This window comes from Apus apus, chromosome 4 (genome assembly GCF_020740795.1).
Source record: "Apus apus isolate bApuApu2 chromosome 4, bApuApu2.pri.cur, whole genome shotgun sequence".
Lineage (NCBI taxonomy): Eukaryota > Metazoa > Chordata > Aves > Apodiformes > Apodidae > Apus > Apus apus.
The window spans coordinates 111,197,965-111,224,870 of record NC_067285.1 but is presented as its reverse complement, the minus strand read 5'-3'; the positions used below and the strand labels follow the sequence as shown (position 1 = coordinate 111,224,870).

Here is a 26,906-nt window from a genome sequence, read left to right as displayed (position 1 = left end):
TGCCCCATCCTGGAAACATTCCAGGTCAGATTGGACAGGGCTCTGAGCAACCTGATCTAGTTGAAGATGTCCCTGTTCACAGCAGGGAAGGTGGAATAGATAACCTTTAAAGGTCCCTTCCAACCCAAATTACTCTATGATTCTACAAATACGTGTAAAGCATTGTTTAAACCATAAAGGCTGGCTATCTTATCTTCTTTTTATCCTTGTGTTTGGTAATAAGGCTGAAAGATTTCTTCAAAAAGCTTGAGCTGGAAAATAATAGCAAGGAGATTGGCAAACAAGAGGGAGAAACTCTGTAGGTTTCTCTTTAGAGTCAAGGCAAGTGGGATTGCCTCTCTTTACCTCTTTGTTTTTTCTCCTTTTGAAATGATCCCAATTCTGCATTTCCTGTAAAAATAATAACAATTAAAAAAGACTACTTGGCCAAACATAGGTTGTCTCTCTGAAAATGATCCAAAATCCACATATCTGCAGGACTAAGTAAAGACATACTGTATCTTCAGACACCTATTTGCAACACAAGAGCTTCAGAAAGAGTGGCTCCCATAGGCATCCTGAAGTCAGTGCTCTGCACTGCTAAAACTCAGCTCATTAAATCTTTTCCTTAACTCAAAGCAAATGCGTTTGAGGGTAATATTCTCAGAGCTTATTTATCCAAATAATAAAAAAATTGCAATGGACTTGGAGACAACATGAATCGTTGACTCTCCTGTATAAAGCCTAGCACCACATCTGTTGCTCAGCTTATCACAGGAGAAAGATCTCCACTGTTCTGACCTCCAAATTCATGGGATCCTAGGTTCTGCAGCGGAGCTTGTAGCATGTGTTGCCTCCCACCTCTGTTCTTACTGCTTGAAGGAAGTAGCAGACTAACATGAGTTGCTGTTCTGTGTGAGGCTCTCAGCGGTTGCCTGAATTACTCATCTCTCAAGCCAAATTTACTCCTAAACGTGATATAAAAATGGCACCTTTCTTAATAAGCTGTCTGCTCTTCATGTATATTCAGCCCCATGGGTGTTGAATTCTGTCTCAGAAAGGTTGGAGCTCTACATGTGGGTAAAGTGAAGCACATACATAAATATTTTCCTGCTTGGAAATCAAGCTGATATTTACAAAGTTAATCACGTAGGTATAACGTTTATTAAATTTTGGCCGTTAAGAGTAAACTAATCAAAATTAGGTCATAATTGTGCTAGCTTTTGCACAAGCATAGAGGGAGATGGAGTCTCTGCTTTCAACAATATGTACTCCAAGTATAAATCATTATGCTTTAAAAGTATAATCAATCTTCTTCTTTATCATGTCTAATCAACAGTATACATGTGTGTGTCTACCCAGACCTGTCCATACACCCCCAGCTGAAGTTCAGAAAACGAGGAGGTGTCTCTGAGGGCTTGGTTTGATGGCTTAGGAGTGAGGCTTGAAGGTTAAGAAGAAATGAGCCACAGCTGAGAGTGCAGTGTCCTACTGTTTCAGTGTTTCTGTTTTGGGCTAAATCATGGGAGACACAACCACCTTTGAATACCATAATGTGTCTTGTTTTTAATGAATCAAAACCTTTTGAAGCAGCCTTCTTTGTCAGAGTTACGAAGCTTAATGTTACCACCATAAAACTGGTCAATCTACAAAATATATTTTGGTAATGAAGAAGGTACATATATTTCATTTGCTAGTCAGGCTTTCTTGCAAGGCTTCAGTAGTCAACCATGTAAGACTGATTTTTCTTTCTCTCCCCAGGTTACCTAGCTCTTTATTTCTGAGATTTTATTTGATTATCTAAAGAACATGCAGACATGTGGAATTATTGTGGTTGAGCTGCAGGGGGCTAAAATTCCACCTCACAATTTACAGTCATGTCAATACTTCCTGTTCTGATGGAATTACATCTTTTATACTCAGCATTTAAACTCTCCTGGGCATTAGAAAACAATTATGGAAATCTAATTGTAAGTCTTAATGTAAACTGCCAGTAAGAACATCAACCCATGTCAGACAGAACGAGTTCTTGGAAGCAGACAAGTCTCCCCAGCTCATAGCTTACTGCTGCCATTTCTTACTTTACTTGGAACAATTTGGAAAAAGCACAGAGTTCTGTGTCTGATAACAAGTTGTGCCAGTTGGCAGGATTTGGGTTCCTTTTCCCCCTGGTATGCAAGTCTGTTATAAAAAAACAAACCAAACCAAACCAAAAACACAACAACAAACAACAAACCACACACACACAAGAAAAAGCTAAACAAAAACTTTTTTCACTGGGAGGTACAGCAAGCTAGACCAGCAGCAGGGTACTTGTTGATGCCAGTTATTTTGCCTCTTTGTTTTACCTCCCTAGAGAAAAAAAACCTCCTCAAGTTTGGCTACCCCAGCAAATGATCAAGCAGCACGCACAGACGGTGTTTCAAGGGTTGCAGCTCTGCCGTGACATTGAAACAAAGATAAGCAGGAAGGACACACCAAAGAGTTTGGCTAACACAGAAGCTGATGCCTAGCGAGGCCCAACACAGTCTATAGATCATTTGGAGTTGCATGAGCAAGGCACCAGCTGTTCTGCTGTCACCACCACTGGTGTCCCACCTGTCAGTGCCGCTGCCTCCTGTCCTGCTGCCATCGGCTCTTTGCCTTGTGTCCTGTTCCAGTTGAGCAGTTGAGCTTGTTCAGGCATTATTAGCCCCTCGTTTTTCCCACAAGGAATAATGGCCAAAGCCATTAGTTTTCTCTTAAAAAGCAGATATCTGTGCTGCTATTAATTTTAACAGAGCAGCCTGTCAGCAGTATCCTCTGCAGAGGATTGAAATAAAATAATTCTTCATTTTTGTCTATTCAAGCCAGACTCATACTTCAGATGCCTCCAAGTGGAAGGAACTGTAAAGAAATAGGAAGATTGTTTTATCAGTGATCCTCAGTTTATACTGGAAACCATGCCCTCCTACCTAGGTTGCCCAGAGAGGTTGTGGAAGCCCCATCCCTGGAGGTGTTCAAGGGCAGGTTGGATGGGGCTCTGAGCAACCTGATCTAGTGGGAGGTGTCCCTTACCATGCAAGGGGGTTGGATCTAGATGATCTTTGAGGTCCCTCCCAACCTTCACCATTCCATGATACTGCAGTTCTATGATACAACTGTTAAGAACTATTCTTCCACCTCCTACAGAACTAGGTTTATGTCATTGCTACAGCTGGTTAGAACTACTTCAGGAGAAAAATACTCAACAGAAAATTTTCACTTTCTTTAAAATTAAAAAAAAAATCAGAAATTGTCTAGCAATACAGTTTTTCAAAATAAATAAAGAAAGCCTGACACTTGACAGCATTGAAAAGTCACATTTGGATTTTTTCAGCAGTTTCAAATTTTCATTGAAAAAATGGTTGGGTTTTTTTAGCTTATCATTGCAAATGTAAATATATGTGTACAAATATATATTGAAAATCAAAAACGTTTTTCAGAATTGTTAAAGTTTTCGATTGCTTTAAGGCATTTTGATAAATTTGAATTTTTCAGGTTTTCTTCCAAAGTAAAATAAACCAAAAAATTCTAAAGTACCGTAGTTTTCTTAAAGTCGGATTTCTGGTTGTCCCTGCAGGTTTAGGCAATAGAAGCTTATTATAAACAATATTTATTCAAAAAATATAAAATATGTTGGAAGGAATTGCAAAGTTGAAAATCCAGAAATAACTACATTCTATGTTGCATTTCAGTGAAAGTATTTTGTGCTATGAATGTTTAGACTGAGGTCCTGGGCTTTTGTTTGAATGGAGTGGATGTCTAATAAAAAGTTAATGTTATTGTTAGATATCTCTCTCTGTGTGCAGTACCTAAAGGTACTTTTTTGCCATCTGATTACTATTTAGTGACCTGAGACTGTGATTTTGAGTGCAGTCCAGTTCAACCTCTTGGGAAGGTAACAAAAAACCCCCCACAAAATAACATCAACATCCTATTATATAAGAAATTTCCCTCCATAAGGCTCTAATTCAAGTCACCATTCCCCTACCCAGACATTTTTTCATCCCACTTCAGCCATTTAGCATCATCAAGACCTTTTCTGTCTCTCAGGTGCCTTTTCATTGGCCAACAGGTTAAAATGTGTTTGAAGAAATGGGCAGAATTACTGTGATGAGCCTCATTTCCTCAGAAAACCAGTCTAGAACCAAAAAAAGCTTTTATGGCCAAGACTGTGGTCCTTTTATGGTTGACTCTGTTATCTGCAACAACAATCCAGATTTTCCAAGGTATATTTAGTTGTAGGACCTCCTACTGTTCTGCTTGTTATTATCCATAAATAACCCCTTCAGTGTGATTTCTACAGTGACCTGTAGCTTGTTTTATCATATGATTTTCCAAGAAGGGTTTTCACATGTGGCTGTGGTCCTCTACAACTACCTGAGAGGAGGTTGTGGTGAGGTGGGTGTTGGCCACTTCCCCCCAGTGACCAGCAATAGGACAAGAGGAGATGGGGTCAAGTTGCACCAGAGGAAGTTCAGATTGGATACTAGGAACAATTTCTTCACAGGAGTGGTGAGGCATTGGAACAGGCTGTCCAGGGAGGTGGTGGAGGCACCATCCCTGGAGGTGTTCAAAAAACTGGTGGACATGGTGCTTCAGGAGATGGTTTAGTCATTAGGGCTTGTAGGGGGGACAGTTGGGCTTGATGATCTTGAAGGCCTTTTCCAACCTTGATGATTCTATGATGGGCTACAGACATGGTATTCATTAGTCTCCTGTCAGCCATATTCTCTAGCATACCTCCCTTCCATTGCACAGCTGCAATTTTTACACTCCTTATCTCTTAGTCCTTTAAAGTACTTGGTTTTTTGTTTGTTTATCCTTTCTCCTTTCTAAAATGCTCTCTAAAGGCAAGGAAGAGTCGCTGTCCTGTTTTAGAAAAAACTGAAACACAGAAAGTAAAGTTGCTTCTGAAGGCGAAGCTGCCTCAACGGAGGTATTCAGTGTTGTACCAGCTGGAAGAGGTGCATAGCATCTGGACATAAAGATATAAGCCCAAGGAAAGTAGGAGTGCTCAGAAGGCAAAACAAAACTAAGAGCTTCAGAATAAAGCAATTAATCCAATTCTAATTACATCTAATTAATTAGGTTGGATAAGGCTTTTTGCAGTCTGGTTGAGTGGAAGGTGTCCCTGCTTACAGCAGGGAGGTTGGACCCTGGTGATCTTTAAGGTCCCTTCTAACCTTCACCGTTCTATGGTTTGTGATTCTATAATAGGTAACCAATTCCCTTGAGCTCCTTTGAGAAGTTGAACCCAAACCCCCTCATATTAAGGGAGAGGGAGGAAAAGAAAAAGAGAACCCTGAGAATTCACACCAGCTGATATTAATTATGGAAATCGGGTGATAATATAAGGAAGCTGGTTTACCTTTTGTCTCCTCTGTAGTCCATAGAGTGTTCACCTTCAGAGGGTGGTTTGGGGTTTTCAGGACATATTTTGTGAAAGATCATATTTCTTCATATATAGGGAGTCATGAGGGAGCTGCTTCCTAATTTAGGCACCCAGAAGGTAGGAGCCTAAAGGTAGGTTTGTGTGAATAAGGCTTTTGCTTTCGAGCTATAGAGCCAGTAACACTGCAGCAATAGGTGCACTTCTTGGAGGGCTGGGGAAACAAGCTCTGCCTTTCTTTACTATAAATGTTAAGTTCTGAAGTGCCCTTTGTTGCAAATAAGGGGGCACCAGATAAGTTTATAAATCCTGAAGGTTTGTTTTTTGGTTTTGTTTTTTTTTTACTCAAGGTCTGTATAATATAAGGAGGGCTAAAAATGCATGAAGAGGGAAGGTTGTGGACCCTACCTAGCTCGCAAAACACTGAGAATTTGTGAGAGTTGATACAGCATTTTAATGATACAAAGTTTCATGCAAGTGTTAAGTAGTAGAAGAATATCCAAGAAGGTTATAATTTCAAAATTTAGCCTTGTGTGAATGTTTATTAAAGATTTATTTTGTGAAGGCAAAGTTGAAGCAAGGTCAGACTTAAATAGATGATCCACAGCAGTCTTGTTAAGGCTGTGTTATATTACCAAAGATGAGGTATGGATTGTTCCCAAGAGAAAGCACAGTGTGATTGGTGATACTGCCTTATTCTGTTGCATGAAAATACTTCTTGACAAGATGTTGGCATTTTTTAAAGGGAGCCAGCCATGAGTCAACCTAAGTGCCTTTGAACCTAAGGCCACCTTCTGCATCAGCCCTTGCTCATTAGAAACTTATCACCTTTTCCTTGTTGCTTAATAGCTTCTGTTTTCACCTGCAGTGACTCTAGTGCTGTTGATTATGAAAATCTGGAAGGTGGCTTTCTGAAAGCAGCTCATAAAATGTTGACATAGATTTATTTCTGTGCCAGCAATACGTATATTTCCTGTGTGCATTTAATGTGGGTGTGCAGCACTATGTGCACATCAGTGCTGCTTGCTGGGTTTCACCAGCAGCTTGTACAAAGGTACCAGTAGGCTGAGGGAGCTGGGGTTGTTTAGCCTGGAGAAGAGGAGACTCGGGGGGACCTTCTCACTCTCTACAACTACCTGAAGGGAGGTTGCAGTCAGGTGGGGACTGGGCTCTTGTCCCAGACAACCAGTGACAGGACGAGAGGGCCTGGCATGAAGCTGCACCAGGGGAGGTTTAGGTTGGATATGAGGAAGCACTTCCTCATGGAAAGGTTGATCAGACATTGGAATGGACTGCCCAGGGAAGTGGTGGAGACACCATCCCTGGAGGTGTTCAAGGAAAGGCTGGATGTGGCACTTAGTGCCATGGTCTGGGGATGTGGTGCTGTTAGATTGTAGCTTGGACTTGATGATCTTAAAGGTCTTTTCCAGCCTTGGTGATTCTGTGATTCTATTAGACAAGAGGATTGTGATACTGGGTTATAAAGCAGAGATAGTCATGCTGCACTTTGGCAAGTCCTGTGCTCTTCCAGCTTGCACTGAATTTCTACTCCTTCCTCCAAGCAACAGAAGTAGGCATGCTCTGAACAGCACCACCTTGGATTGCAAGCCATGAAAGCCCCTGCCATGTTGTTCAAAAACTGCATCTACTTCTTGTCTGCTCCCATTTGATAGCCTAACTGGTGTATTTACTTCAGGAAAGGAGCTTTACAAAAATGTCTGAAAATCTGGTCTAAAAAGATCAAGTCCATGAACTGTTAATTAAATTGCATTTCATCGTGATTTTTACTTCAACTTCTTTGAACACGTGTCTTTGTCTCCCTCAAAAGGCACAATTTCTAGATGTTCTTCACTGTGACATTGAGGTTTTTATGGTGCTCTGAAGTGTTTCAGAGGAAATGGAGAGTGTTTTAATACTGCTGATTTACTCTTTCAGGTCTGTAGTAATTTCCTTACTGCCTAATTATACGGCTCAGTTTAATTTATTCTACACATAATGTTTACTGGTGCACATATGGTGCCATATTTCAGGAAACTACACCCATATCAGGTAGTTTTGTGTAAGGATACACTGTGTAATATTTTCATCAAATAAAGAAAACTTTGATCTGCAACATAACACACTGAATTATTTTTGTCTGGCAAAATCTAGAGTGCAGTAGCTAGAGCTGCTTTTGCTTTTTTGAAATAGGGACTTGATTTTTAAAACTGTTTTTAACTGAATGAAGTTTTGAGGATTGGCCTTTCAAGGTGGCTTGTGAGGAATTATGAGGCAAAACTCAGTGACAGCTATATTGAGTTAGAGTAGGTTACTGCATAGAGTTTGTCTATTATTCCTCAAATAATGAGTCTTCGTAAGAGCTCACATATTTCAATAAATCTTTGTACTTACTCCGGGAACTTAGAAAGATGCCTGGCTCTGCAGAGAAACAACTACAGAGTTTTAAAAACTCGTTTTAATGAGAGACACTGCAAGGGTGGGAGAGATCAAGAGAAGTGTGTAATGTTGCTACTCAAAAAGAACCTCAGAAAACAAACCAAGGCAATAAACCCCCAAACAACTGAAAAACTATTCCACGAAATTTCTATTGAAAATAGTTTTATACAAAAAAAACTTTCAGTATTCAGCCAGAAAATGACCTGCAGTCACATCAGCTTAAGAAACTTATAGAAGCTTGGATTCATAAAGATTGCTTCAAGTTTTGGTTCATGCAGTAGCATGAGGCAGGGAGCACTATAAATGTAAAGGAACCATAGTCCTTTTTCAAAGACTTGTATAATTCTGTCCTCCAAGGGGATTTTTGAGCAATGGCCACGTATGTAGAATTTAATTTCCAAATGAGATTTCAACACTGAATTTGTTTTGTAATTGACATTTATTTTGTTCAATAGCACTATTTCTAACGTATTATAAAATGTCTTTAATGGTACTTGTTATCAAGCAACCAGAAATAGAAAAAGTGTTGTTTTCAGTTTTTCCTTTGCAGAAACCACTGGAAAGGAGAAGAAAACAAAACATAACACAAAACAATAATAAACCCAACTAAACAAAACAAACCCAAGAAAAAAAACCCAGGCTATGATCTCACTGCAGTAAAGACATTCTTGAAAGGCATGGGTTATGATTTATTATATCAGGTATTGGCCATCTCTCTCCAGGATCTGTTTGTAACTTTCACTAACTCTTGGAAAGGATGAAGAGAAATCCCATTTTTGTAGAACATAATCAATTTTTAATCTTGTTTCAGCCACTGTCTTGAACTCCAGTAGATTGGTTTACCAAAGGTATCTGTCATCAGCTTTCTATTGGGGCTAAATCTCTAGGTATTGGAGAAGCTGATGATAATATTAAGAACATCAGCATGTTCATGGAGTTGGGGTAGGTGGGAAACTGTGACACATGTAGCACTTACTCTGTTAACCCTTTAAAGCTTATCAGATCTATCTGCCTGAAAGTGAAGTGACTATCCACGCTTATTATAGTGAAAGGTTTTCATAGATTACTTTCCCTTTTGTCACTAAATAGTTAGTTAACTTCCCGAAAATAGTTTTGTCACCAATTATTTTTCTATTTACAGCATTTGTAAAAGAAACACCAAAGCCACTCTACTTGATTTAAATAACATGTCAATAGAGCCTGGCATGCACGTGAGGAAACACAATGTGTTGCAGTTCTTGATTTAATCCATTATTTTTATTCTTCCTCATTACCCTCCTCTTTATCAGACCGTCTGGGCTTGCAGTCTTGGTGACATTTTTGATACTTCACAACCCTCCTCAGTTTTCATACAGATATTCTTAAAAGTCCCATCCCTTTTGTTCTCTACTGGGCTAACATCCTACAGTCTTTGTTTTTCCTACATGTAATGCCCTGTTCTGCAAATTCATCTTTCCATATTCTCCTTGTCACCACCAAAGGCTTGTCAGGTGCTGGCCCAGGCTGCCCAGGGCAGTGGTGGAGTCCCCATCCCTGGAGGGATTTCAAAGCCAGGTAGATGTGGTGCTGAGAGACATAGTGGTGGCCTTGGTGGTGCTGGGTTAAGGGTTGGGCTTGATGGTCTTAAAGGTTTGATCGAACTAAAATTATTCTATTAGTCTATTCTTTATTGGTAGATATAATACATCGTTGATACTATCCCGGCAGTCCAGTCAATGCTGGGATTTTGTTTCTCTGTCCAGGCATGAAACAAAGCAGAGTTCTTACCCTGACAATAGTCATATGCTTGGGAGGTACATGGATGTCTGTCCCCAAAGCTTATACATATTTTTCTGCTTTTATGTAACTCCACCAGTGTTGTTAGCAAGCCTGAGGCTTGGTCTTGCTGAAAAACAAATGCTTTTTGAAAGTGCAGTATAAAATTCCTAAGTCACAAAAATTTATAACAACCCACTCACCCTCCACCCTCAAAAAAAAAAAAAAAAAAAAAAATCAATGTGGATTAATTTCCTAAGCACTTGGTAACCAGCTTTTTCTGTGCTTCTAACCGAATACAGTTTTGAGAAATCCTTTGTAGTGACCTACAATTAGAAGGAAGGGGGTGTTTGTGTGTCTTACTCTCTTTCAAAGTTCTGATCAAAGCTTGTTACTTCAAGGTGCTTTCTATTAGTAAATTCATCCCCAGACTTTTCCTGATTTCTCCTTTTTATGGAGAAAAAAGCTCTCACACAGGAAAGAAGAAAAAAAAAAAAAAAGGAGAAGACATATGCTAGGTCTTTGTGATGCAATGTTTTCCTGAGTTTTTGCTTAGGCTCAAGTCTGAAATATTTTTATGTAGTTATTCCAGAAATCTGTAGTTTCATTGTCCAAGTGGGATGGATGCTTTAAACGCAGTCTTTTTGTTGTCTAATATATCAAGACTTAATTAACAGCATTAGGGGGTTTGTTAGGCTGGGGTTGTTCAGTCTGGAGAGGAAAGGCTCAGGGGAGACTTTACAGTGGCCTTCCAGTACCTGAAGGGGCTGCAGGAAACCTGTGGAGGGACTTGGGACAAGGGCAGGGAGTGAGAGGACAAGGGGAATGGATTAAAACTGGAAGAGGGGAGATTGAGGTGAGACATTAGGAAGAAATCCTTTACTGTGAGGGTGGTGAGACCCTGGCCCAGGTTGCCCAGGGAAGCTGTGGCTGCCCCATCCCTGGCAGTGTTGAAGGCCAGGCTGGATGGGGCTTGGAGCAACCTGGTCTGGTGGGAGGTGTCCCTGCCCATGGCAGGGGATTTGGAACTAGATGATCTTTAAGGTCCCTTCCAACCCAAACCACTCTCAGGTATGTTTCTCATCCCGCAGTCTAACATTTTTTGGTCATGTCTTCATGGGTTGTCATGTGCAGAATCGACTGAGACTCTTTAATGCTTCATTCCAGTAGCTTCTAATGGTCACTGTCTTATTCTCCAGAACTCAATTTCATAATATATTGGATGTGACACACTTTAAATGCAATGGGCAGAGCTTTATTTTAATCTCTTCCAATTAAATTGATTCCTGTTTGGGAAGTCTCTGCAGCTGCAAACTGGAGCTGGGTTCAGGAAATGGTGAAGAAGGTAATCCCTGGTAAACTTTTGTTAAAGAGAGCTTTATAGTGGCAGTCTTTGTAAAGTTTAACAATCTGTTAGAGTCATTACTCTCCTGCTGGGACTTTACCTTCCAGTGTCATGATTAGACATTTAGTTCTCTACTAGACTGTAAGTAGCACTGAGCCATTTTGGTTCTAAAATTATTATAGAGGCATGGAAAACATCGTTTCAGTGGGCAGTTTAACCTCTTTGAGCTCTATTACAGCTGTGAATCAACAATGATAAACCAGCCCTAAATAGTGCTTAGAGCAGTAGAACATGATGCTATGAAAAACAGCAACTCACTCTGCACCATAAACTGACTAAATTGACTGAACTGGAAAGGTACAAAAATCTGCCTTGTGGTAAACCATACTTTTCAGACTGTTTGCAGGTCTTGATGTTTTCCTTCCAAATCTTTCTGCTGGTCTGATAAACTTATTATTCTTTTAGCTATATATTAATTGATAGAGCTTTCTCTATGACAAAATGGATTAAACTGGTCCTTTGCTTAGTGTGCTTTCTCCTCTAACAAATGGAGTTTCACGTAGTGGAAACTACTCACTTTGACATCACCTCTCACTTAAAAATTCAGTGGGGGGAAAAAAATCCTGAAGCATTGTGTGAGTACTTGTGTCATAATACTTACATCAGAATGCTGGGTACATTAAGGCATTGCAAAGACATTTGTCAGTGTATGTACAAGCATAAGATCTCATCCTGGTTTGAGAATAAAACTTGACGTGTCTTTGCCGCACGTTTTACGAGCATTTAAATTCAAGTCATGGATTTCTCTCATTCCCTTCTGAACTGGTGTTGGTCGTATGAAACAGTAACATCTCTGGATGCAAAAGCCATCACTTTGGCTGGAGTTTGTTGCAGTACACGGAGGAACATACAAGATTAGTTTCCCAGTAGTTACTTACCTTGATGAATAGCCCCGATTGTATCAAATAGACTGGTAATGCTGAGCTAATACTTTTAAATGTCTTGTCTTGTGTAATTCATATCACCTTGTCATGTATCCATTTGAGCTGCTGGATGAATGTCTTATGTTCATACTCCTGTCACACGTAACAAATGATTTTGTCAAGTCATTCTTTACAGCTTGTGGTGATGGATGGCAAAATTTGTGGCCTCCTGCGTATATAAAAACCATTCACTATACCTTTCAACTTCAGTGCAAGGGCGTCCTAAACCTCAGAGAACCAATTTCTGAAGGAATTAGGGTGCATGTTTATATGAGGGATCAGAAATGTGCTACTGACATCCATGATTATCACATCCCAGGAAAACAGAATTTGTTAATTTTATATTTATCAAACCTGTGACAGTCAGAATTTGGATTATTTTTTTTCAGCTGCTGCAGTTCTGGGCTGCAGAAAGCAACATACAGTTGCCATTAGAAACAAGATATCCATTTTATTCATTCATTTTTATTATATATATCTCTGCTGTATATTTACAATGGTAATCTCCAAACTGATGGTGAGCTGATGTTCTTACTGTCCTTTTTATTGATTTCAGGTATGTGGTTGTAGACTAAAGATATTTAATATAAATGAAAATATGTTTGTACTTAAACATCCTGAGATTTTTCTTACAGTTCCATGGGGGATATTTTTACAATTCTATCTATAATACTACCTTAACCTTGATTAAAACTTGAATTTCTTGTTCATTGAACACACCACTTTGAGATGTCCTTATGGAGTGATATAAACAGAAAATGCCAGTGTTCCTTTAACACTTGAAGTTATTTCTTTGCACTGAAGAGTAGCTTTTAAAGATACTCATCTTAAACTTGAGCAAGGGGATTTTTTAAAAAGATTTTTTTCCCTGAAAGTGAGATGGAAGCCATGTGGGATTTTTAAAACCTATGTGTGCTGCTTTGGAAATATTACCATTTGGCCTGTTTCAGTAGCATGGATTCCAAAAAGTCTAATTATTGTTGTAATGTGAAGCATCTACCATGGGAGCAGTTCCTCAGCAACTGCTGGGAGATGGACATCTGTGAAGGGTGATTAAGCAAACACGAGATGAACCCTTTCTGGCAATATCTCTCCCTTAGTGCTGACTATAGATGAAACCCTTCAGGGAAGGATGGATATGCACAGTGATTGGAAATCTATCAGCTGGATAAAGCAGAGTGCCATGTTGATGCACTATTCTCTAGAACATCCCATCTCAGGGTATTTTTTTTTTTTTTTTTTTTTCATTTTTTCCAATGCTTTAATACATTTGGAGCAACATCACTGCTTATCTTTTTATTGATATGGTCTCTAGGAAAACTAGTCTTGGATCAGGATGGCATTGTATTAAATGCTGTGCAAACAGACCCAAAGGATGGTCTGAAAGAGCTTCCAATATAAGAATAAAAGACAACAAGTGGATATCAGCAGGTTGATGAGAGAAAAAAAGAAAGAGTACAAGGTGACAATGTTGATAGGTAGTAGCTACCACACACCAGCTTCCTAAGTGTTGGCAGGTCTCTGATCTATTCTTCTATATTTTTGTCTTTTTTTCCCCATTTGTGGGTATTACTGTGTTAGCTTTTCTGAGTGCCTTAATCATTCTGGAAGTGGAAAAATAGTTTGCAGGTAGAATTTGGGTAGAATGATTTTCTTTTTTTTCTTTATTTTTTTTCTAAGAGGAAATAAGAATTGCTGTTCTTAATAGTTTGGCTGCTTTAGTTGTAATAAAAATAAAAGGAATACTGCATGCAAATGCCCGTATGCTGCTTTGCTTTTACTGCACCACTCAGGGACTGGCTTGAAATATTCAAAGTTAGCTTTCTCCCTGCTTAAACAGAGCTGATAATTGCTGCTGCCAAACAGCAAATTCATCTTGGTTAGTGTATTTCTAATGCCTAACACTATACCAGCTTTCAGTATGATTAGGTGTTTTGATGACACCTTGAATAGCTAGAGCTTTCTTGTTCTGGACTGCAGAACAGAGAAAATTACCTTTCCTGATATTTCACCTGACTAAAAATGTATGATTTAAGGATACTAATGGCTAGCCAGACCTGCAGGCTGAATAGCTCCCAGCTTGTGTCTGAGTCCACAGTTTTTCATTCTTAACAACCAAAAAGCTCGGGAGAACATGCTAAAAATGTTTCTGATCCATACTCCTGTAGAGCATTTAAGCTTCCAGGAAGAATTACTTAAGATTTCAGCCATCTTTCTGACTGTCTTTCAAATTCTAGGGAAGTTTGATTTTCATTAGTGGTTATTATAAAGGTTAGAAGAAGTTTGTGATGTGATTCTGTTGATAATATTGTTTCAAACAAATGTGGCTTTATGAAATAACAGGTGTTTGATCTTCAGTATCTTGTAGGGTGCTTTTTTTTTTTTCTCCTTTGAAAAAACTTGTAGTATGTTTTCTAATCCACCTGGAAAACTGTTAGAAAGGCTTCCTGTTTATACCTGCTGGAGGTATTTGAAAGACAATATGAAGCACAAGACGTTTGCTAAATGAAATCCTCATTATTGCATAGAATACCGTTCAGTACAGGAATTAGAAGAGGCTTAGAATTATTCAGGGTAGTTTTCTTAATGTTTGCTAGAAGTTAAGATCCTTAATCCGTATTTGGCTTTTAAGGGAGCTGGACTGTTTTGTACAGAAATGTGTGCAGCTTTCAGTTCTCATCAATTTGCAATGTGTTCCGTAGGTAATCCTTTCAGTCCGGTAGGATTCGATGTATGTCAGAAAGCATCTCAGGAGGGTTTTGCAGAGCCTAGACCCTTAAGTGTTTGGTATTTGTAGACTTGTTGCACATGTATAACTTGGAGGAAAGAGAGAATAAAACACCCACTCCCATTCAGTGCTGTGAGGTGCAGCACAGCAATGCTTGAATGCAAGTAACCAATGAATGCAGTGAGAGTGTATGTTGATGATAATTTTTTTATTTACTGGTTTGCTTTCTTTTTTCACAGCTAAGGAAGGCAGTAATGGATCATATATCAGATTCATTCCTGGAGACCAACGTCCCATTACTGGTTCTCATCGAGGCAGCAAAAAGTGGTAATGAGAAGGAAGTGAAGGAGTACGCTCAGGTCTTCCGTGAACACGCAAACAAGTTAGTTGAGGTAAGTGACCTGATTAACACAGCTAGATTTCCACCTTGCCTCTCGAGTACAGGCAAGGAAAATTAGATATTGGCTGAAATGTTAGAGGTGGCATTTCTGTAATACCGATTTCAAGAGTTTAACTTTATCCTGGTGATGGCACAGCAGATGTCTGGATGACTGGCAGAACGGAGCATGTTCTGTATTGTAGTTTCTCGTTAAAGCAATTAAGCATGTTAAAAATTGTGTTTCCATTATTTCGTCAAAAGTCATGAGCATGAAGAAATGAATTTCAGTTCAGCTTTTCTAACAGCGTGATAGATCTTGATCTTAATCTCTGTTAAGTAAAGAGTTGAATAGGTGCATCACAGCAGGGTATCTGGTACTGGCTGCTCTAGACTTAAGAGCTTGTCGGTCTGAAAGTAAATAGGGAAAAGGACATAAGGGAGAAGTCATAGCTTTAAGGCCATATTAAGGCCATAGCGATAGAATGAGGGGTAATGGATCAAAACTGGAAGAAGGGAGATTGAGGTTGGACATTAGGAAGAAATTATTTATTGTGAGGGTGGTGAGACACTGGGACAGGTTGCCCAGAGAAGCTGTGGCTGCCCCAGCCCTGGAAGTATTCAAGGGCAGGTTGGATGGGGCTTGGAGCAACCTGGTCTGGTGGGAGGTGTCCCTGCCCATGGCAGGGGGGTTGGATCTATATGATCTTGAAGGTCCCTTCCAACCCAAAGCATTCTATGACTCTATAATTCCATTCATTATTATTGTCTCTTTCTGAAGAGATGTACGGTGTAAAGTCAACAATGATAATTTCAGATCTTCAGGGATGATTTTTAAATAGTTTTATTCTACCATGAGTAGTATAAAGCATAAATTATTGAAATCTGCATTCTCATTAAATGGACTTTTAATAAAATAAAGGTAATGGTCATCTCAGTTCGTCCTTTAACAGGTCAAGAACTATGAAAAAAATACTTGCATTTATTGAAGACAAGTGAGTGGTTTGCTTAATATTATTATGTGGCATTATTGACTTCACTGTACTAGCATTGTTTTGAACAATATGTAGCCCCTTTGCAACATTTCTTTCTAGCCATCCATGGCTTCTTTAGCAGAGGAAAATGCTATTAGGGAGCTACTGATTTGACAAGTATTGAACTATACCTTTGAACAGCTTGTGTTCTGAAAAGAGGCATTGTCCTATTTCTCTAGTACCTGAGGGAAGCAAGGAGTAAGAGTTTCTCCATTACTATTAACTAAAGCTAGGCTTTAGTGTGTGTGTGCGGGGGGGTATTTTTAGTGGGAATAAGGGTCTGTGAGTCAGGTGTTTGTACTTAAACCCCTCCACAATATTCATAGCTATATTGTAGTGGCAGCCAGGGTTGTAATCTTATACATAATTTGCAATGAACATAGTGGTGAGTATTATAGCACTCCCCTCCTCCACAGCTTTGCAACAAAGTGCTGCAATTACAGGTCTAATAACATCAGTAAGAAGCTAAATTATAGCTAAGTAGATCTTTTTAGGAAGATAATAAGTGGTAGTGACATAAAAGGAGGGCACAAAGTATCAAGGTTTTAGTTAAAAAAAAAAAATATAAAAAATTAAACACAGCCCCCCAACCAAAAAAACCAAACCACATTCAACTGGAAGAAACCCAACAAAAGTGTTCATAGTTGTCTAGCTTTGGTTTTACAAGCCTGACATTATATTAGACTTGTACTTGGTCACTGTTTTGGGGCATTTTGTGGTCATCTTTAGGTACCCCCCCAAAAAAATAATTTATGATAGTAACAGTAGATGACTTGTCCCTAACATCTAATATTTTTATTCCATTGAGGTCATTTTCAGGCTATTAGAAGCAGCTCTTTAATTGGTTCTTGTATGTCTCTCATATCTGCTACTAGCCTATGGGTCCATCCTTGCTCTTCTCCAAGGATGGGTTATTTTAGGTGAATCTTAGTCTTTTATTTGTAAGGATTCTTTCTGATTTGGATAATAGAATTGCTCGAATAAATTGATTTCTAGTGCAAGTGGAATTTTGAAACCAGGTTTCAGGTTTATCAGACTGCACAAGAAAATAAATATATTTGGAATAAATGTACATCCTCATACACTAGATTTTGGACTTAAAATGGTTTCTGCATGTTACTTAACAATGCACAGTGATATCTTAGCAGATGGGCTTTAATGCATTTGTGGGTCAAGTAGTTTGCAAATAGTAAAATGTGGTTTAAAGATAATCAAGTGACTGTGGAATATAAGATCCTTTCCCAGGCACAGGGCCAGAATTGCCTGGTAATATATGCAAGATATGGAGTTGCACTTGCTTATGTTGGAGGAATTTTGAACCGAAGCTCCAATACCATAAAAACTCTACAGAATTCATCATTAGTTTTAAAATCAGAATCTGAATTTCTTGGATATCTTACCAAGTTCAACAGAAAGTCTATCAAAAGGCCAGGAAAAATACCCTGTGTTTTAATACTTTTTAATGTAAAAGCTACATTTTAACATTTCAAGGAAGAAAAATGTATTTCTTGGTATTTGATGAACACAAATGGCAAAATTTTCTTTGCATAGACATACATTTTAAAAAATACATGCTGTTAGAGTGAGGCTTATGGAAGTGAACTTTCATTTATCATCCACATTGCACAAGAGCTGCTTTCATGGCTTAAGTGTTTTGCCTTCACCTCTTATCACAACGTTTTGTATTTTGCTTTTCACTTGACCCCCTCTGATATGCCTCATTTGAGAATAATAACCACAAAGATGAATTCTCATTTTTTTCCAGACCTTTCCTGGCATCTGGTTTTGTCAATAGGTTTTCCTGGAAACCTAGTGTAAGGTGTCAGCCCATTAAACTTGAGGCACTTTATCTGTGTATGTTTGGAAGCCTTCTTCTCTTGGGCTCCCTGCAGACTACAAGGAGTCAGAGCACCTTAGGAATGAGACCCACTTAACAATTATGTGAATAATCCAAAATTACTCCAATTTTCATACAGATAGCTGGGTTAAAAAAAACAACACAATATAGAATTTAGATGGTACCATTCCAAGCTTGGATGGCAGACTCCTTTTCTTCAAATCATATTTCAAGAGTCATCTCTCAAATTCCCTGCCTTCTGAAACTGTGTTTAGAGAATCAGTGGTGCCTTTTCAGGTTATGATCTTTACCTCCTGAATCCATTTAATGTTTTTTTTTAAAAAATTACCTCTAATGATTGAAAGGCAGTAAATGTCTGAGTTGTCTTCCCAGCTTCAGATGTGACCTTGGGAAGTCATTTAACTTCTATATTTAGGTGCTTTCATTTTGTAGCATAAGGTTAATGACAGATAATACCTACCACAAAGGCACTTGACTGATAAATCAGCTCAGATTTATTCAATGCATCTATCAGAGCATAATATGGCAGCTAATTAATTAATTTTTATTATTCTGTTTAGTAAAGCTTCCTTGGTTTAACTGGTAGTCTTCTGGACAGTTTCTTGCAATATTAAATTATTAAATTGAAGCAGTTTTCCCATAAGATGGAATTCTGCATCCCATGAACTCCTAAGAGCCATCATTGCAAGCTGTTTAGTTGCTCTCCATAGGAAGCAACATGTTTGAAGTTTAATTAAGACTTGTGAAGATTCGTATTATAGGGCCTTCTAGTTAAATTAGTGGATTGGATCAGGCTTTCCACCCTCACGGGGTTGGAGAAAACTCCAAGAGAATTCTACTAATGATTGAAGTTTGGGGTTTTTTAATATTTTTATGGAGGCACGTCCTGATTTGATGATCAGTGAACATTTACAAGACTTAAATCCAGTTGCATTATTATTCCTTGAAACTTATTTCCAGGAAAACTGGAACAAAGTGAGTTTTTTGTTCTTCAGCATGAACTGATGCAGCACCTAATTTGAAACAGCTAAAACTAATACTTAGGAAAGACAGTGTCTTACCAACTTGGCTTGAATTAATTGTTATGAAACATTTTGTGGAGCCTACACGTATTGATCAGTTTCATCCTATATAAACTTTAAAATTTCTGTAGACAGCCAAAATAATCAAAGTTATCATCTAAGAGGACTTGGATAGTGGAAGGACTGTGTTAGGTTCTGGCATATGTGATTAAAATTCGATATAGTGCAAGCAAATCGATAGTATCACAAGGTTGGACAGTAATGTGTAGAAGGTGAAACCTAGCAGCAGCATTTCTGTTTTATAGTCTTTTTGTCCATTAAGCTTGCAGGAATCTTTATTAACTTTCTCCTGACTGTGTAATTGCCACTTTGAAGAGGATACTGGGGTTACTTTGGGGAATTTAGGAGGTTTTTCTTTCTGGTACAATGTCAAGGGGGGCATTTGGTGTTTGAACTTCTTTATAAGACATGATGCAGGCTACTCTTCATTTTCCAATAACTGTTTGTAGCTCCCCAATTCAGACTGTATGTTTTCCCATCATAAATGTGGAAGCAGGCCTGCACACTGAAGACAAGAGGAGGAAAAAAACAAAGCTAGTGTACAGAGCACACAAAAAAAGCAATTGAACCTTCTCAGTGACCCTGCTGGCTTGGTTTGGTAATAAGAGGAAAAAACATGAAAGAAAATATTATGATGGTTGACACTGAATTTAATCTAGGTTTACATCAGCAGTAAGAGAACCAGCATCCAACCCAGCATTTTTTCACTCCAGAAATACCTCTCAGAGAGTGTTGGGTCACTGAGCAACACAAAGCTTGACTTTCTCTTAAGGACTGAAGCTCTTTTGTGTGAGTCCGTGATGAGCTTGAGATGGATGGAGCTCTGAGAGCTTACAGTGCTGCACCCGAGGTCACTTTCAGGAAGTACTCATGATCTTCATAAGGAGCATAAAACAATGATTTGCTTGTGCTTCTTTATATGTTGTACAAGCTCATGAACTGAGTTGAATTTTCATTTAAGATAGATAAAACCCAGAGTAACAAGCCTAAGAGGATAAAAATTTGCTCATTTATTTCTGCAGGTTTTAAGGAACCAAGTGTGTTCCTACTGATACATTTCACAAATAGTGTCCATATTGAAAAGTTCTATTCTTTTTATTCAACTGCATTGTCAGAGGATGTAACTAGCTGTTTGCTTCTGGTAATGAAGAAAAAGCATCAATATTCTTTCATAGCTTCTGTATCCAACTTCTGTCATGAACAATTTGTGCATATCTGGGTTTCCTCTTACAGATTGATTAGCTTTTGTTCTTGTATTTTTCTTTTAGTTGACATTAAGCTAGTTAAGAAATAATATGTAGAAGACAGTAATCCTTGGTTCTAATCAAGGAGTGTTAAGAAAGTCATGGATTAATGTAATTCAAGCCCTTCAAGTTGAGAGATTTTATTTTAAATTAAAGCTCTGGGCTACCTCTGTGTCCTAATGTTTCATCTGCTCATTTTAGTTTTAATTTCCATCTCAGGCCTTTCTTCCCTGCATGGGCAACAGATGTTCTGAATTCCTAAACATCATGAGCTTATTGATAATAACTAAAACTATGAGTCCAATTTTGACAATCACAAAACCATGAGTCTCTCTGCAATGAGAGCTGAAAAGCTTGAATTTTTTGCATTTATTTCTTCTGAGTCTCTAATGTAGCTGGATCTAGTTAGTCCATCTCTTCACCTGGCAAATATCTAATGTTTTTGAACTCCAAGTTCATAAACAAATGGTGTATCATTGGTGAACTCTCCACACTGGCTTTTTTGCTTGCATTAACCACTGGATATTGGTATTCTATTGAGATCTATGCCAGTTTCATCTTCTGGTTTCTAGATTAACACTGAAATGAAATCAAATTGCCTTACAGAAAATGTGAGACAGAAATAAGTGGTGCTTTGTGACTTTTTGAGCCTCTTGTGTAGCTGTCCCTGAAAAAGATGGGTTATTATAGGAATGAAATAATCGATGTCTACATTTTCAAGATTGCTTCCATCCCAAAGCCATCCCTGCCTTCTGGAAATATGGGTCCAGCTCTGAGGGTTACAAAGTCAGCTGCAGGAGGAAGCAGTTGCAGAACTTGCCTGTGATCTTCAGGCTGCATCATTAACATAGAAACATGGCTGAAATTAAACAATATGGCAGTAGAGAACTTCTCTAATTTGGCTATCTGATGAAACCCAGCAATCCAGAGTGGCTGAAAGGGCTGATGTCTTCTCTAGCAATACAGTCTTGTTTCCAAAATTTCTTCCCACTAATAAACATCCTGGTGAATAAGCATGTGAGCATCTGTGAGACTGTTAGCTTTAGCCTGAGTGATTTCAGTAATTTTTTATTCATTTGTCCCTTCCGTTTATTTTTACAATGCTAAACTTCTAGATCTCATACAATACCAAAAGAGTTGAAGGATAATTTTCTTTGTTCACGTGTCTTTCTGTAATGTACATAATTAGCAAATGCTACATGAAGTTAGCAACCTCTGGATAATGATGGTTCTTTTTTTCCTTCCCAGGAGAGATTTTAAAAAATACATAAAGTGACTGGTAAGTTGCTGCAGAATTTCCATGTCAACTTGAATACATCTCTAGCTTTAGAACGGTAGACACAAAGCCAGTGCTGTGCTGGTTCTCTTCTTTAGTTTCATATAGGATATAATTCATTAGCAAATGGCTGTACTGTGTGGTTTTACTCATTTGAACAAAAAATAATACTGGAGGATTTTCTACAAATGAAAATACACGTTGGCCACTTATGATTCTTTGCAACTATTTAACATATCTTTTCTTTATATGCTCTATTAATTCTTTTCATGAGAAATATCTGGTTTTCTTCTTGCAGAAAAAGATATTCCTCATAATTTCCCAATGTTTTCCAGTTAGCTGTTTTGTTTTTTTTAAAGATAATTAACTTTTAGCTGAGCTTATTTATGGCCCCTATAAGAGAGATGGATTCCAATTACTCCCTTTTTAATCACTGGGTGGTTTTTAAAAATATTTTTTCTAGTGAATAACACTTTTTTAGCTAGGGCCTCACTTCTTGAGCCTGATCATGCTGCTGCAATGTGAGTCTTGTGGTACCTTCTCCCAAAGTAAAATGACTCCTACAAACTCTAGTACCCATTTATGCCTACTACCTCATACAGTCCAATCACATAGCACTCTGACTGGTTTTAAACTTATTAATACTACAACCAAGAGCTCTCAGTAGCATTTTAATTGGTAACATGAATTTAGCTCCTCCTAACCAGTTGTTTGAATTTGTAACCTTGCTATACTAAGATGCCATAGAATGTCTAGGCTGGAAACCATCCCCTAATTCCACAGGAAGGGCTGCTTTGAAGGGACTGAATATGTAAACCTGTTAGTGGAAGTGGCCCTCTGGAACCTCAATGTCTTCTTTACTTTCAGCTTAAACATATCTAATAGACATGATTTTTATTTACAGACATGTCACCCCTTCCATCAGGGAAGAGATGAAAGCATGTGGAAGGCCCTGAAAGAGATACAAGCTCTCCTTAATTACTCCTTCATTAATGAGAGAAGTAAAATTGGTTGTTATCAGAGGTGTTGCTCTCAAATTGTCAGGATGAATCCAGGGCATCTGTGTGATTACACAGTGTAAAATTCCCAGCTGCAGGACTGCTCAGCCCACTGTGTTTAGCAGCTAGCAATAAATATTGGCAGGTATGTGTTTTACCTACCTTCAGATTATTTTAGGTTTGGGTGGTTATTTTATAATTCTTTTCATTAGGCAGCAAATACAAAAGCCTCTTTGTCTAGCAGATGAAATTTTTGCTAGCCTTTTGCATTGACCAACCTGTTATTTTTTTGGCAACATGGAAGAAGTGATCTTTTACCCCCCAAAATGAATTGCTCTTGGAAGTGTGAAGTTCATTAAGTGGTATTAACCTCTGAGATAATTTATTAAAAGAAGTTGGTACCTGCCTGTCCCTCTGATAGTCATATGTCTTGACTTGCTTTATTCATCTGTCAGCAGGGCATCACTTATGAGACTGCTCTTTCATAGAATCATTTTGGTTGGAAAAGACTTTTAAGGTGATCAAGTTCAACTGCTAACCTAGCACTGCCAAGCCCACCACTAAGCCATGTCCCTTTCCTCTCCCTTTGACTGTCCTTTTAGCAACTGGAAGAAGCTAGTCCCACCTCACTACCCGCAGTCTTTTTTCTACTCTGAAACCCTGTTTTATGAAGTTTTTTTTTTTGTGTCTCTGGCAACAAACTCTAACCATAACTGATGCTTTTCTGAGTGTTTCTCTGAAAAGGGTACTTTGATCTATCCTGTGGTAGCTTTAAGTTTGGATTCACTTCCGCTGCTTAAGACAGGTTAACATTTTACTACTATGTAAAAAGTTTATCGTCTTGTCTTTTGTTCTGTGATGCATTAGCATGGTGATATTTCAATCATTGAGTATTACAAACTGTGCTTTTACATATACATCCTAGGGTTCACTGTGAGAAGGAAGAGTTTAATCAAATAACCTGTCTTAGAGCATGAAATTTAAGAGTAATTTAAGGGGAATGATCACAGAATCACAGAATTGCTAGAGCTGGAAGGGACCTCTAGAGATCATCGAGCCCAACTCCCCCACTAAAGTAGGGTAACATAGAGCACATTATCTAGAACTGCATCCAGGTGGGTCTTGAATATCTCCAGAGAAGGGAACTCCACAACCTCCCTGGGCAGCCTGGCCCAGGACTCTGTCACCCTCACCCTAAAGAAGTTTTTCCTCATATTTAAATGGAACTTCCCATGTTCCAGCTTATGCCCATTGCCCCTTGTTCTGACACTGGGAACTACTGAGAAGAGCCTGTCTCCATCTTCCTTGCACTCACCTTTAGATACTTGTATATATTGATAAGGTCTCCCCTCAGCCTTTCCTTCTCCAGGCTGAACAGTCCCAGCTCTCTCAGCCTTTCCTCATCAGGGAGATGCTCCAAATACCCCAGTCATCTTTGTCACCCTGCTCTGGACACTCTCTAGCAGTTCTCCTGTCTCCTTTGAACTGGGGAGCCCAGAACTGGACCCAGTTCTCCAGCTGTGGCCTCAGCCTCCAAAATCCTTCTCCTCCAAACTACTTTTGAGCAGGTCTGCTCCTAACCTATATTGGTGCTTGGGGTTCTTTCTTCCCAGGTGTATGACCCTAGATTTGCTGTTACTGAACCTCGTGAGGCTCTTCTCTGCCCAACTCTCCATCCTGTCCAGGTCACACTGAATAGCAGCACAGGCCTCTGGAGTGTCAGCCACCCCTCCCAGTTTTGTATCACCAGCAAACGTGCTGAGGATACACTTCATCCCCTCATCCAGGTCATTGAAGAACACATTGAACAAGACTGGAATAAAAGAAAGGATGAAACAGAAGAAGCTATGCTGGCATTCCAAACTTATGACAAAGTAAAAGATAAAGTGAACAGCTTATACTATAGAGAAAAGGAATTTGTCGTCTATTACTGAGCCATTTCCAACATTCAGGAAAGAGACAGAGGGGCTAGAACTATTTAAGAAGCCGAAAAATTCAGTACAAGCACTAAGTACTTCTGAGGAGACTGAAAAGAGCATTGACAAGGAAATAATGAGTCAGAAATAAAGGACATGCAGACAAAATCAGCAGAAGATGCACAAGAGAAAGCCGTGTCAAAGACTTGCAGGCAGAAGGGCATGGTTAATTATGGAGTTTTGAAGTGATGTAAAAGAAGTTGTAATCAAAAAATCTCATTATTTTTGAACAAAAGTCATAGTGACTTTGATTTTTAAAAAGATTGCAGTTGAGATATATACAGCAAAATTCCAAGGAGAGATAATGAAGTTTATTAATCCAGAAAAAATATGCAAATGCAAAAAGCATCTCCAAATACCAGGACTGTAGGTACACTGGCGTGGTACAGGGAATGTCTGTGCAGCTTAGGCAACGAGTGGCTCATAGTGTACTCTGTCTTGCTTTTTTTCCTGCATCCTATTAGCTAGATTCTAACAAGAGCAGTGGTTATGATGATGGTGCCAAGACTGGAGCTGTGGGAATGCCAAAATAAACCTTATTGCCTAAGTGTTCCTGAGCACCCATGCTGGCTGTCTTGGCTTTTCAGAGCTCCTGTGGCAGAGATGTGTACTGGGAGCTTTGAAATTAACTGTTTGACTGTTTGTACTGGCACCCACACCCATGTCCCTTGATATATTGACAATAATCTGGTGTGTTTATTATTTAGGAAGACCAAAACTCCTCCATCCCAAGTTTTGATTAGAAACCTCTCGCTGGTACCTGATCCACAATCAATTACTCTGAGTAAATTCAACAGTGAATTCCCCTCAGTACTAAAGTTTGTTAATTTATCTGTAATCTAAAGATGGGAATTTCATATTTTTTAGCCATTACAGTTCATTCCACATCCTCTCTGCAGCTTTGTTAAGGACTTTTCTTATAACCAATGTTTTCCAGATGGATACTTGCAAATTTTGAACCAATTTACTCCCAAAATTTAAACTGTTAAAGGATGTCCTTTGGTCTCTTACTGGAAGCCATATTTTTTTCCCCAAAGTTTAGTTACTTGTGTTACTTGTTTTTTCAGCAATCTCACTATTGTGTCTACATACAATCATAAAATATCTTGCTTCTTCTTAGCATTTACTAAGTGGAATTAATACCTGTAGGCATAATGCTCTGTAGCTTTATTTCATCAAATCACAGACAGGTTTGGATTGGGAGGGACCTTCAAGATCATCTAGTTCCAACCCCTCTGCATGGGCAGGGACACCTCCCACCAGACCAGGTTGTTCCAAGCCCCATCCAACCTGTCCTTGAACACTTCCAGGGATGGGGCTTCCACAGCCTCCCTGGGCAACCTGTTCCAGTGTGTCACCACCCTCACAGCAAATAATTTCTTCCTAATGTCAAAACTAAATCTCTCCTCTTCCAGTTTAAGGCCATTCTTCCTTGTCCTAACACTCAAAGCACCTGTAAAAACCCCTCCCCAGCTTTAGCCCCTTCAGGCACTGGAAAGGGCTAGACGAAAGATGGAGCCTTCTCTTCTCCAGGCTGAACAAGCTCAGCTCTCTTAGCCTGTCTTAATAGGAGAGGTGCTGCTTGAATGAAAGAATCATGTCATGTGAATATATTTTTTGTCTTTTCCTGGAATTCCAGATGTTTTCAGTAACGAAATGCACCTTCTGTCATTTTCAACAAGTTCAGTAACTGTTACTGTGTTTTGACACCTATAGTCCAAGTCTTGAATGGCCTGTGTGGCTTTGAAATATTTTTCTGTCAAAATATATCCTCAAGATTACCAGCCAAGTCAGATAAACCATATCTTTGTTTCCCCTGGGATAACTGCTGTTTGGACAAAATTTTCATCTTTTGCTGCAAGCTTTAGCTGCAGAATTGCATGAGGGAGTTGGCAACAGAAATCAGAGTGATGTTGTGACAAATAAGCTATGAGGCTGTGAGAAATAAGACTCTGGGAGGGCAACTGGGGGAAGAGCAGGTTTTAGGGTGAATTTTCAGGGAAGTTATTTACATGTGCTTGTAACGCTGCTGCTGAATGTCAAGTACGTCTGGGAATAAAAGTTTTACATTTTTTAAAAGATTTGGTTCATGATTTTTTTTAACTTATTGACAACCCGTGTTTTCAACAAGAAGATTCAGTGTCTTGTGAAGATCCAGATAACAAGTACTCTTGGTCATAGTCTTCCTGGGTAAAATGAAGGAAAAGAGACATTAGAAGGGTTGCAGCACTGTAAGTTTTCCATACTTCCTTAGTTAAATATAATACTAAACTTATTCAGCAACTAAGTAGATATTACTACTAACATACTATAATTTTAATACCAAGTTTTCTTAGTGTTTGAAAATGTTTTTTATACCTCAATTTGGAGATAAGTTTCCAAACAAAAAAACCAACCACCTCACTACTCTGTTTGAATAACAT

The 26,906-nt window shown here is 38.8% G+C and overlaps 1 protein-coding gene across 3 annotated transcripts in view; it reads left to right on the top strand.

The window, feature by feature from the left end:
- The window catches only part of CTNNA2 (catenin alpha 2), a 512,527-nt gene that overhangs the window by 388,295 nt on the left and 97,326 nt on the right, over positions 1–26,906 (top strand). For all 3 annotated transcript variants that reach the window (XM_051617316.1, XM_051617315.1, XM_051617318.1), the window contains one exon: positions 14,879–15,031. In XM_051617316.1, coding sequence (XP_051473276.1) covers positions 14,879–15,031 — 153 coding nt within the window. The remainder of the gene's footprint in view (positions 1–14,878; positions 15,032–26,906) is intronic.